The sequence below is a fragment of the Oryctolagus cuniculus genome, chromosome 13 (assembly GCF_964237555.1).
Source record: "Oryctolagus cuniculus chromosome 13, mOryCun1.1, whole genome shotgun sequence".
Classification (NCBI taxonomy): Eukaryota; Metazoa; Chordata; class Mammalia; order Lagomorpha; family Leporidae; genus Oryctolagus; species Oryctolagus cuniculus.
The window spans coordinates 13,930,134-13,942,930 of record NC_091444.1 but is presented as its reverse complement, the minus strand read 5'-3'; the positions used below and the strand labels follow the sequence as shown (position 1 = coordinate 13,942,930).

At 36.7% G+C, this 12,797-nt stretch overlaps 1 protein-coding gene across 12 annotated transcripts in view; it reads left to right on the top strand.

The window, feature by feature from the left end:
- DENND1B (DENN domain containing 1B) overlaps window positions 1–12,797 on the top strand; it is a 342,830-nt gene that overhangs the window by 147,142 nt on the left and 182,891 nt on the right. For all 12 annotated transcript variants that reach the window (XM_070055063.1, XM_070055064.1, XM_070055062.1 and 9 more), the window contains 2 exons: window positions 2,579–2,648; window positions 8,472–8,552. In XM_070055063.1, the coding sequence (XP_069911164.1) occupies window positions 2,579–2,648; window positions 8,472–8,552 (151 nt within the window). The remainder of the gene's footprint in view (window positions 1–2,578; window positions 2,649–8,471; window positions 8,553–12,797) is intronic.

Here is a 12,797-nt window from a genome sequence, read left to right as displayed (position 1 = left end):
CAAGAGGCTTCCATAGCCTTGGCAGCTCATGACAAGAACCTCGGGTGATTACTGACACCATAAATAAGAGTGTCAATTGTTAAATCAACAACGGGAGTCATTGTGCACCTGCTCCCCATGAAGGACCTCTGCCCTTAATGTGTTGTACTATGCGAATTAATGGTAAAACTACTACTCAAACAGTATTCTATACTTTGTTGTGTGTCTTTGTGGGTGCAGTCTGTTGAAATCTTTACTTAGTATATGCTAAGTTGATCTTCTGTATATCAAGATAATTGCAAATGAATCATGATGAAGAATGGGGTGGGAGAGGGAATGGGAGATGGGATGGTTGCAGGTGGGAGGGAGGTTATGGGGGGAAAAGCTGCTATAATTCAAAAGTTGTACTTTGGAAATTTATATTTATTAAATAAAAGTTAAAAAGAAAAAGTGTAGCAATCTCTTCAGGCTATTATGAATATGAAATGCCTATGAATTAAAGAAATTATATTCTGCCTTTTCCTCTACAACCTTGCCAGCATCTGTTATTTTTGATATTTGGATAATGGCCCTTCTAACTGGGGTGAGGTGATACCTCATTGCGGTTTTTATTTACATTTCCCTGATGGCTAGTGATTATCAGCATTTTTTCATGTGCCTGTTGGCCATTTGTATTTCATCTTTCGAAAAATGGCTGCTCATATCCTTTACCCATTTTTCAAACTAGATTGTTCTGTTGTTGTGGAGTAGTTTCTTGAGCTCCTTATATACTCTAGATATTAATCCTTTATCAGCTGGATAGTTTGCACATATTTTCTTCCATTCTGTTGGTTGCTTCTTTATTTGTTAATTGTCTCTTTTGCTGTGCAGCAGCTTCTTAGCTTTATGCAATCCCAGTTGTCTATTTTTGCTTTTACTGCCTGTGCTTCTGGGATCTTATCGAAGACTTTGCCTAGGGCACTGTCTTGCAGCATTCCTCTATGTTTTCCTCTAGTACTTCCATGGTTTCAGGTCCTAAGTGTAGATTCTTGAGCCATTATGAGTTGATTTTTTCTGTCGGGCATAAGGTAGGGGTTTTGGTTCAAACTTCTGTATCTGGAAATCCAGTATTCCCACCATCATTTGTTGAAGAGGCTGTTCTTTCTCCAGGAAATGATTTTAGTTTGTTTTCAAAGATTAGTTGGTGGTAGGTATGTGGTTAATTTCTCTGGTTTCTGTCCTGTTCCATTGATCTATGTGTCTGTCTTTGTGCCAGTACCAAGCTGGTTTCGATTATAACAGCCCAGTCGCATGTGTTGAAATCTGGTATTGTATACCTAAAACCAGTTTTTAATTTTTATTTATAAAGATTGTAAGATTTAACAATTGGTAACATTTTACCATATTCATTTTTTATGTAGCTATTACACACATATATACGATTTTTTCTTGAAAACAGGGATATGGTTTCAAGATATGTTGTGTGAGAGTGATGACAATGATCATAAAGTGGGGATAAAGGGTACGTTGTCATGTGCATGATATAATTCACTGAGGCAATATGTTATACCAAATAATATGACATCCACACAATTTTTATACTTTGTCTATTTTGTTGTTGTGGAGTAGTTTCTTGAGCTCCTTATATATTCTAGATATTAATCCTTTATAAGATGAGAAAACATCTTGTATTTCTTTTTCTGGGTATGCCTTATTCTATTTATCATATGATCTCTAATTCATATTAATGAAATAATGGCTTTCTTGTATTTGTATTGATATTTGTTTTATTTTGCCATTCAAATTAAATATTATTTCCAGAGAATTGGTTAATTAAACATGTAGTTGTATTATGTACTTAATTCAGTAATATCTAATAAGAAAAAAATTATGCAGTATACATTGACATTTTGGTTCACAATAGGTGGCATTTATATGTGGTCCTATCAGATTATTAGAGTACTTCAAAATTTCATGGAAAAATGGAATTAAAAACTGTTTGTTTTTTTCTGTAAGAAGTAAGTAAAATCAAAAAAGTTTATCGAAAATGAATATTATAAACTTACATGACTTCCCTTTTTGTGCAAAAATAAACTTATCTTTTAATTCTACTTTCTATAAATGGAATAAACTACTTTTGTATACTGGTTAGTGACTTTGTAGCCATTAATGTATGTGAGTATAGTCTGTGATATTCACACCTGATGACAGACATGGTTGAGGGAAACATGACTGTAATTCTTTTATTTTAAAATATTTTAAAATTAATTTTTAAATAAGCTATCTTTCAAAATGGTTATTTTTTCATTATAATTGCCATGATTACTAATATGTTTGTACTAAGTGATTTTAGATACTCTAACAGAACATAGAAGTGTGTAATGAACAGTTTTTATAATAGAACTTTAGATTCTGATTTATGAAAACTAAGAATATTCATATAGATAATATGGAAATTTTACTGCGAGAGAAAGAGAACATAGGTATAGTTCTTTTCCATTTTCCAGGGTCAAATTGTATAAAATCTTATAAATTTAATGTTTATTTTATCTTACTATTTCTTGATTCTGAATTTCATGTATTTATGTGTATGTACACATTAAAAATTTATTTTTTGCAGTTACCTGCCATGGTTTGAAGTGTATTACAAGCTTCTAAATACTCTGGCAGATTACTTGGCTAAGGAACTGGTAAGCTATGTTTTTTTCTCCCTTTTTCTATTGTGGTAAAATATGCATAATATGAAATATACCTGGTTAACCATCTTTAAGTGCATAGTTTTATGACGTTAAGTACATTCTGCAGCCATCAGTGACTTTTCACATTGCCAGACTAAAACTTTGTACTCATTAAAGAGTAACTACCCATTTTCTTCTTCCTTTGTCCCTGAAAGCCATCGTTGCATATACTGTCTGCCTGGATGAGTCTGACTATTCTAAGTACTCCATATAGGTGGAATCATAAGATATACATGCTTACATGACAGGCTTATTTCACTTAGTACGATGCCTCAGGGTTTCCATTTTGTGCTGCGTGTCTGAATGTCCTTCCTTTTTATTGCTGGATAATATCCTGTTGTATGCACGTATACATTACAGTGTGTTTATGCATTCATCTGTAAATGGATACTTGGTTTGTATCCATATTGTAACTGTTGCAAATGATGCTGCTGGTAAGATGATGCCACAACTCTCTGTTCCAGTCCGGTGTGTCCTTCCTTCTGGGTCTACACCTAGAAGTAGAGTTGTAGGACAGCACCAAAATGCTAATGATTACCATACCATTTCCATGGTCATTGTGTCATTTTATGCTCCTACCAGTAATATACAGGGTTCCAATATCTTCATATTCCTGTAAACATTTGTTATTTTCTGTTTATCTTTCTTTCTTTTTGATAATATCCGTCTTAGTGTGAAGTGGTGCATCATTGTGGTTTTGAGTTGCATTTTCTTGATGATTATTGATATTGAGCATTTTTAATGTGCTTATTGTCTTTTTGTATTTCTCTTTTTGGAGAAATGTCTGCTTAAATCTTCATCCATTTTTGATAATATTTTTGTTATTGAGTAATAGGAATTAAATATCCAGATATCAATCCCTTATATTATTTTGCAATTATTTACACTCAATGCAGGTTGCTATCTTCGTACTCTTCTGATAGAAAACTTTATTTTTTTATATGTATTTAAAACTCAGAGCAGTAGGGAGAGAAAGAGGAGAATGAGAGAAAGAGAGAGGGAGCTATTTGTTAATTCACTCCCCAAATGCTTGCAAATAGCCATGGATGAGCCCAGATGAAGCCAGGAGCCCGGAATTAAATACAGTGACCCAAGTACCTGGGCCATTGTCTGCTGCTCATTAGCAGGAAGCTGGATCAGAAGTGGAAGGGGAACTCCATCCCAGGCACTCTGATATGACAGCTTAACCCTCTGAGCCACACAGCCTGCTCCTGATACAAAAAATTTTTACTTGATAAAGTCCCATTTACATATTTTGTTACACATTTATATGTTTTTGTTGCTACTTGTGCATTTTGTTGTCATATCCTAGAAATCTTTGCCAAATGCAATGATGTGAAGTTTTCTTTCTTTTTTCATGTTTTCTTCTGTGTATTTTACTGGTGTATTTTTGAACTACCAGATTTCTCTGGGATAATTTGTAATTTTTACTCCTTAATCATTCATTCTTTGATGTTTTAACTTGGGCTGGTTCACTTCCCAAATAGCCTCACAGCCAGGGCTGGGCCAGTTTGAAGCCAGGAGCTTCATCTGCGTTTCCATGTGAGGGGGAGGGCCCCAGATGCTTGGGCATCCTCCTCTGCTTTCCCAGGCACATTAGCAGGGAGCTTAATTGGAAATAAAGCAGCCTTCATATGGGATGCTGTTGTTGCAGGTGGCATCTTAATTAGGTACCACAATGCTGGCCCTAAGATTATACTTGAAAATAAACTACTAAAGAATAAAAATTAATGAATTAAGTAAACAAGCTGAAATCTTTAATGTGTTCTTAAAGACTTTTAGGATTAGGTTAGTTGTGAGTAAGCATTTTCCATAAAAATTGCTTAGAATGAATTATTCATTACAGTAAGACAAATTATAGAGAAATAATAGTTCTTATACTTTGGTAACAGTTTAAATCATATTAAAACCACTCTTCAGGCCAGTGCTACAGCTCAATAGGCTAATCCTCCACCTAGCGGCGCCGGCACACTGGCTTCTAGTCCCGGTCGGGGCGCCGGATTCTGTCCTGGTTGCCCCTCTTCCAGTCCAGCTCTCTGCTGTGGCCCGGGAAGGCAGTGGAGGATGGCCCAAGTGCTAGGGCCCTGCACCCCATGGGAGACCAGAGAAGCACCTGGCTCCTGCCTTCGGATCAGCGTGGTGCGCCGGCCACAGCGCGCCAGCTGCGGCGGCCATTGGAGGGTGAACCAACTGCAAAAGGAACCAACGGAAAAAGGAAGACCTTTCTCTCTGTCTCTCTCTCTCACTGTCCACTCTGCCTGTCAAAAAAAACCAAAAAAACAAAAAAAACAAAAAACACTCTTCAATATGTTTTTGAATTAAGTAAAAGTAAAAGTAGTGGATAAGGAGGAAATGTGGCATGAAAAGTCCCTAATTTTATGTAAATTTAAAGCAGTTTTCTATTTTCATATAGGAATTAGTTTCCATTTATTTGAAAGTCAGAGTTGGAGAGAGAAAGAAGGAGATTGATCATCCATCTGCTGGTTCACTCCCCAAATGGCCACAACAACCAGGGTTGGGCCAGGCTGAAGCCAGGAGCCTGGAGCTTCTTCTGGGTCTCCCATGTGGTTGCAGGGGCCCAAAGAATTGGGCTGTCTTCCACTGCTTTTCCAGGCCATAGCAGAGAGCTGATTAGAAGTTAAGCAGCCAGGACTCAAACTGGCACCCATATGGGATGCTGGCATTGCAGATCGCAGCTTACCTGCTGAGCCACAGCGTTGACCCCTAGTTTTCATTCTTACCATATTCAGATCAGTAGTGATTTGTAGTGGTCCCAAGTAAAGGAGAATTTGTTCACCTTAGAATTAACATTACCATAGATAATCCAAAAGTGGTATAATGTAGTAACTGGAAATGAAAATATAACTAGAGTTTTGGTTATGTGATTTGTTCTAACTTGTCAATCAAATTGAATTACTATAATGTAATAGCAAGTTTTAAATGTTTGTCAAAAACTCAGTTGTTTGTGTATATGTGTGTAAATATTTCATTCTCTATATTTGATTGCTTAATTCTGTGAAATTGACATCAAATGGTATTTTATACTTGAACAATTTTATGTTGAAGTTATAGTAACCCATTTTCCTAAGAAATAACTTGAAATAAAGCTATTTGTCTTTTGCAATGAAAACTCTGAAATTAGAATTGTTATTCTTGATAATTTGTTTTTCTGAGGATACATGTAGAATTAACATTGAGTACATTGTTTACTCAAGTTTTGCGTACTTCAGTAAATCTTAGAGATAAACTAATACTAGATATTGTTTTTGAGGCCATCAATCCTACCATAATACACAAAAGCCAATAGCTATCAACTAATCCCTACAATTTTAGCTTTCCAAAACAAGAGAGAAATTAGGGGAAACTACATGTGTGTTCTTTTCTTTTTTTGATTTATTTATTTTATTTGAAAGGCAGAGTTACAGAGAGGCAGAGGCAGAGAGAGAGTAAGAGAGAGTCCTCCATCTGCTGGTTCACTCCCCAGATGTCTGCAATGGCCAGTGCTGCACCAATCTGAAGCCAGGAGCGTAGAGCTTCTTCTGGGTCTCCCACGTGGGTGCAGGGGCCCAAGGACTTGGGCCATCTACCACTGCTTTCCAGGCCATAGCAGAGAGCTGGATTGGAAGTGGAGCAGCCGGGACTCAAACTAGTGCCCATGTGGGATGCCAGCACAGCAGGCAGCATCCTTACCCGCTACACCACAGTGCCAGCCCCTACATGTGTGTTCTTAATATGAGGAAAAATGTTGTTAAGTTTATGGTATTAATTAATAACCAGAAGTAAATTTGTAATAGTAATACTTTTCTTTCTTCTCATTTTCACTTGAGTTCTACAGGCCATCTAGATTGATATTAAAATAAATTTTATATATTTTATAACTCCTTGGCGGGTTTCCTATGTGGGAGGCAGGGACTCAAGCACTTGAACCATTAGCTGCTACTTCCCAGGCTCATTAACATAGAGATGGATTGAAGTGGAATAGCCTGGATTTGAACCTGCACTCCAGTATGGGATAGGGGGGCATCCCAAGTGGTGGCTTTAGGTAGCTGTCTTTGCCAAAACGCTTGCCCTGATGCACAATTGCCTATGGTGCATTTCATTGTTTAAAAGGCCAAGAGAAAAATTGTTTGCATAATGTAGCCTTTTGGGTCATTCTGAAGAGAATTTTAATAGACAGTTTGAGTTCATACTTTTGCAAGCATTTATAGAGACATAATTTATTAAGTTTTGATATAATTGTATCAAGAAGGCATGTAAGAAAAATCATGAGAAGCTGTGTAACTTCTATCCAGATTCCTTATAACTTATTATTGCCTTCTTTAAGCAATTGTCTTTCCCTTTGGGTTATACATCAACCTAAAAATTCAGAGAAAATAAAAATAGTAATGTTTGTAAATTAACTTCCTATACTATTACTGGTTTTGTTTGTGTGATGTAGAAAACATGAAGTGTATATAAAGGGACATTATTATTGTACAAATCCAAAAGTAGATTGGCTGTATTTTATCTAATCCCATTTATTATTGGTTAAGTAGTGACTGGTAACTACATAGCAAAGATATGTTTAGAATACCCTCTACATTGTATTTTAGTGCAGTAGTCTTGTTTAAATTGTATCTTTTCCTCAAATATTAGTTTTGAAATTTTAAAATGAAAATGAAAAATGAGAATACTCCAAATCTTATAAAAAGTTGTGTTACTATTTTTAATTCCATCTCATTATTCTTCTTCAACTTGATGAGTTAGATGATTTCCTTTTAACATTTTAGCATTTGTATTTTTAGTGTATGTATATTTATATTTAGTATATTTAGTATTTTAGCATTAGTATATTTTATAATAAATTTTCCATACAAATGTTGATACTTAAAATGTGTTACCATTTTTATGCAGAGTTTTAAATATATTTTCTGTATATACTAGATTTAAATATTTATTTTTTAAAAGATTTATTTTTTTATTCAGATGTCAGAGTGACAGAGAGAGAGAGAGAGAGATCCTCCATCCACTGATTCACTCTGCAGATGGCTTCAATGGCCTGTGCTGGGCCAAGCCAAAGTAAGGAGCCAGGAGCTTCATCCCAGTCTCCCACATGTGTGGCAGGGATCCAAACACTTGGGCCATATTTCCTGCTTTTCCTAGGCCATTGGGAGGGGGTTGATTGGAAGTGGAGCAGCTGGAACATGAACCTGCACCCATATGGGATGCTGGCATTGCAGGTGGTGGCTTTATCAAATACGCCACAACACTGCCCCTTAATTTAAATATTTCAATTTCAGTTCTTTGAAATGTTTTTGTTGATAGTATTATATAAAATACATCTTAATAGGAGAACACAATGGATTTTTTCAAGTAGTTTCAATTGCATTAGCTTGGTATATACTTCATTTCTTTATTTTTTTTAAAAATATTTATTTATTTATTTGAAAGAGTTACACAGAGAGAGGAGAGAGAGAGAGAGAGAGAGAGAGAGAGGTCTTCCATCCAATGGTTCACTCCCCAGTTGGCTGCAACTGCCGGAGCTGTGCCGATCTGAAGCCAGGAGCCAGGAGCTTCTTCTGGGTCACCCACGTGGGTGCAGGGACCCAAGGACTTGGGCCATCTTCTACTTCTTTCCCAGGCCATAGCAGAGAGCTGGATTGGAAGTGGAACAGCCGGGACTTGAACCGGCGCCCATATGGGATGCCAGCACTTCAGGCCAGGGCATTAACCCACTGTGCAACAGCGCTGGTCCCTATACTGCATTTCTAAAATGTACTTTTTCTTTTATTCTAGGAAAATGATTTGAATGAAACTCTTAAAACGCTCTATAACCACCCAGTACCAAAGGCAAACACTCCTGTCAATTTGAGTGTGGTAAGTGTTCAATCTGTAATTGTTTAATTCATAACAATTTCTCATTTAAGAACACTTAAATTTTCAAGAAATTCTTTGCTAGTTTACCTCTGCCTCCAGAAAAAGCTCAACACTAAGAATTATACAACTAGTAATAATATTGGTGCATGCTGTAACTATTTGTCATTTTGGATATATTTGGTGTGTATTTCGATAGTTGTTAAGTTAAAGAATTAAAAAAATTATTATATATTAAAAGTAACCAAATTTGTGAGGGTATTTCGGTTATGAGGAGTACTGGTTTTCAGATGAAATATGTGCATAATAAAGAAAAGCAGGTACATTTACACCATTACCTTTACTAAAATGAAAACAATGCTGAATAAGAACAGAAAATAGCATATAATGCATCAGTTTATGATTAAAATTCTGGATCAACAATTCTTTCTTTTCATGTGCTTCAGTATATCTAATATAATCACAAGGCACTGGAAATATGATTAGAGTTCATCATGTGAAACTCTCCGTTTGACATCTATATCTAAAAACTCATTTGTGTTTTTGGGGATTTTATAAGTGTTCAAAGTTTGGGATAATAAAAGATGGATTTCCTACTATACTCTTCAATAATTTAGCATTCTGAATAGAATGTTGAAATTTATTCATATGGACCCTATTTCTTCCAAAATAATAATAAACTGCTTCAATAAAGATGAAAAAATTTAATGATACAAGAAAAGGAGAGAAAAAGTAGAAATATATAAAGTAATATTATTGAGTCTTTTGCATTTTTGCAATATCAGGAAACTGTTATCCTTATTATATTCTGTCTTTGGCAGCTTTCTTGCCTAAATTTCCTCCTCTAAGTCATTTAGTAATAGTGTTCACATGCATTATTCCATTCTTTGAATTCCCGCTGTCAGCAGCCTACTTCAAGTGCCTAGCACTTCACATAGTCCTTGGTCTCCTACTCGTCCAGTCTACTAACGACTATTAAATTAAACTTCCTTAAACTATATTCTGTCCTTTGCTGAAAACTTTTTATAACTTTTTTTTAATGGTTGGTCTACAGGTTTCACTTACAGTAGAATTTGTCCAAATTTTTCATCAGGCTGTCAGGACCACCCAGTTCTCAGCTTTATTCTAACTTTTCATTTTCTGTCTCATTATTTCATTTTTCTGTCTCATTTTTTCCCAGAGTGATCCTCTACTTTGGTCACAATGTTCTGTTCAGCATTCTAGAGTGAATGCATGTTTTTATTTCACACAGAAACTTCTTTTTAGACTACCTGTCTCTTGTTCTCTGCTCTAGAACCTTTTCTCTCACCCAGCTTCAAGTGTGCTTTCTTTGCTGTGGTTACTGCTGCTTTGTACCCCTCCCCCCCCCCTTTTTTTTTGACAGGCAGAGTTAGATAGTGACAGAGAGAGAGAGAGAGAGAGAGAGAGAGAGAGAGAAAGGTCTTCCTTTTCCGTTGGTTCACCTCCCAAATGGCCTCTTTGGCCAGCACGCTGTGCTGATCTGAAGCCAGGAGCCAGGTGCTTCCTCCTGGTCTCCCGTGCGGGTGCAGGGGCCCAAGGACCTGGGCCATCTTCCACTGCCTTCCCGGGCCACAGCAGAGAGCTGGACTGGAAGAGGAGCAACCAGGACAGAATCCTGTGCCCTGACTAGAACCAGGGGTGCCGGCGCCTCAGGCGGAGGATCAGCCCAGCCTGTACCCCGTTTTGTTGTACCTTCCCAAGTGGAAATGTTTAGCAGTCTTTTGGAGAGATAGGGAATGGAAAGCTAAGGGTAGCCTGGAATTTTTAACCCATTTGGAGTCATCTGCAGATAGAATTGTAGCTGTTGAAAGGATAGGATAGAACATAGCATTAAGTGGAGACTAACAAAAAGGCTTTGTGGAAGAAGAAAAGAGAAGCAGTAAAAGAATTAGAGGGAAAAGCAGGTAAGGAGAAACACAGATTCCTGCATCACTGGAGCCAAGGGAAGCCAAGGTTTACGGCTGGAGAAAACACAGCAGAAAGGCCAAGGACAAAAATGAAAAATCCCTGAATTTTTCAAAAAGAAGTCATCTTTTTTGAAAGCCTTGTGTTTATAAAATGACTGTGATGTTTTGTTAAGTGAATTAACAAAAATATAAGTTCCAGTAGGAGGCTACTATTGTCCAGTATAAATGAGAAGTAAAAACATTCCTAGCACCCATCTTCTCAGGATTAAAGAAATGCCCTATAAAATAGATCTCAAAAGTACTGGGTATTGGAACATTTCATCTTTACCAGTCAGAATTATAAAGACTTGAGGACTTTCATCTTTAACAAGACTAGAAAATTTGGATTAAATAGTAGTCATTAAATATGTAATGATGTTAAGCAAAAAAGTTGGTCTTCTTTCATGATCCTTTTTTCCATTTGAGAAATTAGGTAAGTCAAGTTTTCAGAAAGCTCCTGGTTATCGCTTCTCAGCCTTTTGGCTAAGATCAAGTGTAGAAAGCTCCTAGGGTAATCATGTGAAGTATATTGAGACATACCATCAAGAGCTATCCATTTTTAGTGGATAGTGAATTGAAATTTTCATCTCGTGGAGAATATATTTTTCATTGTGCTTGAAATAATCTTGTTGAAGGTGTTTTAGTAATTATGTCCCATTTTTGTGAGGAACTTTACAACAGTTGATAGAAAATACATATAATGAAAACACAGTGAAGGGATTTAACATTTTTGTACACCGATAGACTCATTTTTAGAAATACATTTTCTACAAGCTTTTGATGTGCTCTAGTGTGTATAATAACTGTTTATATAATTAAACTATTTCTTATAGATTTTGAAAAATAAATTTTGTTTCCTTTTAAATTGACACATAAATTTAGCTGTTTATAGGGTAGAGGGTGATGTTTTAATAATGTATATAATTATGTAAATGATCAAATAAGGGAAATTAGCATTTCCATCAAGTTGAGCATTTGTCATTTCTTTGTGATGAGAACATTCAAAATTCTTCTAGCCACCTTGAAATATATATTATTCTTTTTTAAAAAAGATATATTTATTTATTTGAATGTCAAAGTTACACAGAGAGAGAAGGAGAGGCAGAGAGAGAGAGAGGTCTTCCATCCACTGGTTCACTCCCCAGTTGGCTGCAATGGTCAGAGCTGCGCCGATCTGAAGCCAGGAGCCAGGAGTTTCTTCCAGGTCTCCCACTGGAGTGCAGGTGCCCAAGGACTTGGGCCATCTTCCGCTGCTTTCCCAGGCCATAGCAGAGAGCAGGGTCAGAAGTAGAGCAGCTGGGTCTCGAACTGTTGCCCATATGAGATACTAGCACTGCAGGCAGCAGCTTTACCCACTATGCCACAGCATCGGCCCCTATATATTATTCTTTTTTTTTTTACTTATGAATTTCTTTTTTTAAACTTTTATTTAATGAATATACATTTCCAAAGTACAGCTTATGGATTACAATGGCTATCCCCCCCCCCCAACTTCCCTCCCACCTGCAACCCTCGCCTTTCCCACTCCCTCTCCCCTTCCATTCACATCAAGATTCATTTTCAATTCTCTTTATATACAGAAGATCAGTTTAGCATATATTAAGTAAAGATTTCAACAGTTTGCACCCACATAGAAACACAAAGTGAAAAATACTGTTTGAGTACTGGTTATAGCATTAAATCGCAATGTACAGCACATTGACAGAGATCCTACATGAGGAGTAAGTGCACAGTGACTCCTGTTGTTGACTTAACAAATTGACACTCTTGTTAATGGCATCAGTAATCACCCTAGGCTCTTGTCATAAGTTGCCAAGGCTATGGAAGTCTTTTGAGTTCACCGACTCTGATCATATTTAGACAAGGTCGTAGTCAGAGTGGAAGTTTTCTCCTCCCTTCAGAGAAAGGTACCTCCTTCTTTGATGACCTGTTCTTTTCACTGGGATCTCATTGGCGGAGATCTTTCATTTAGGTGTTTTTTTTTTAAATTAATTAATTAATTAATTATTTATTTTTTGCCAGAGTGTCTTGGCTTTCCATGCCTGAAATACTCTCATGGGCTTTTCAGCCGGATCCGCATGCCTTCAGGGCTGATTCTGAGGCCAGAGTGCTGTTTAGGACATCTGCCATTCTATGAGTCTGCTGTGTATCTCACTTCCCATGTTGGATCGTTCTCTCCCTTTTCTATTCTATCAGCTAGTATTTGCAGACACTATTCTTGTTTATGTGATCCCTTTGGCTCTTAGTCCTATCATTATGATCAATTGTGAACAGAAATGGA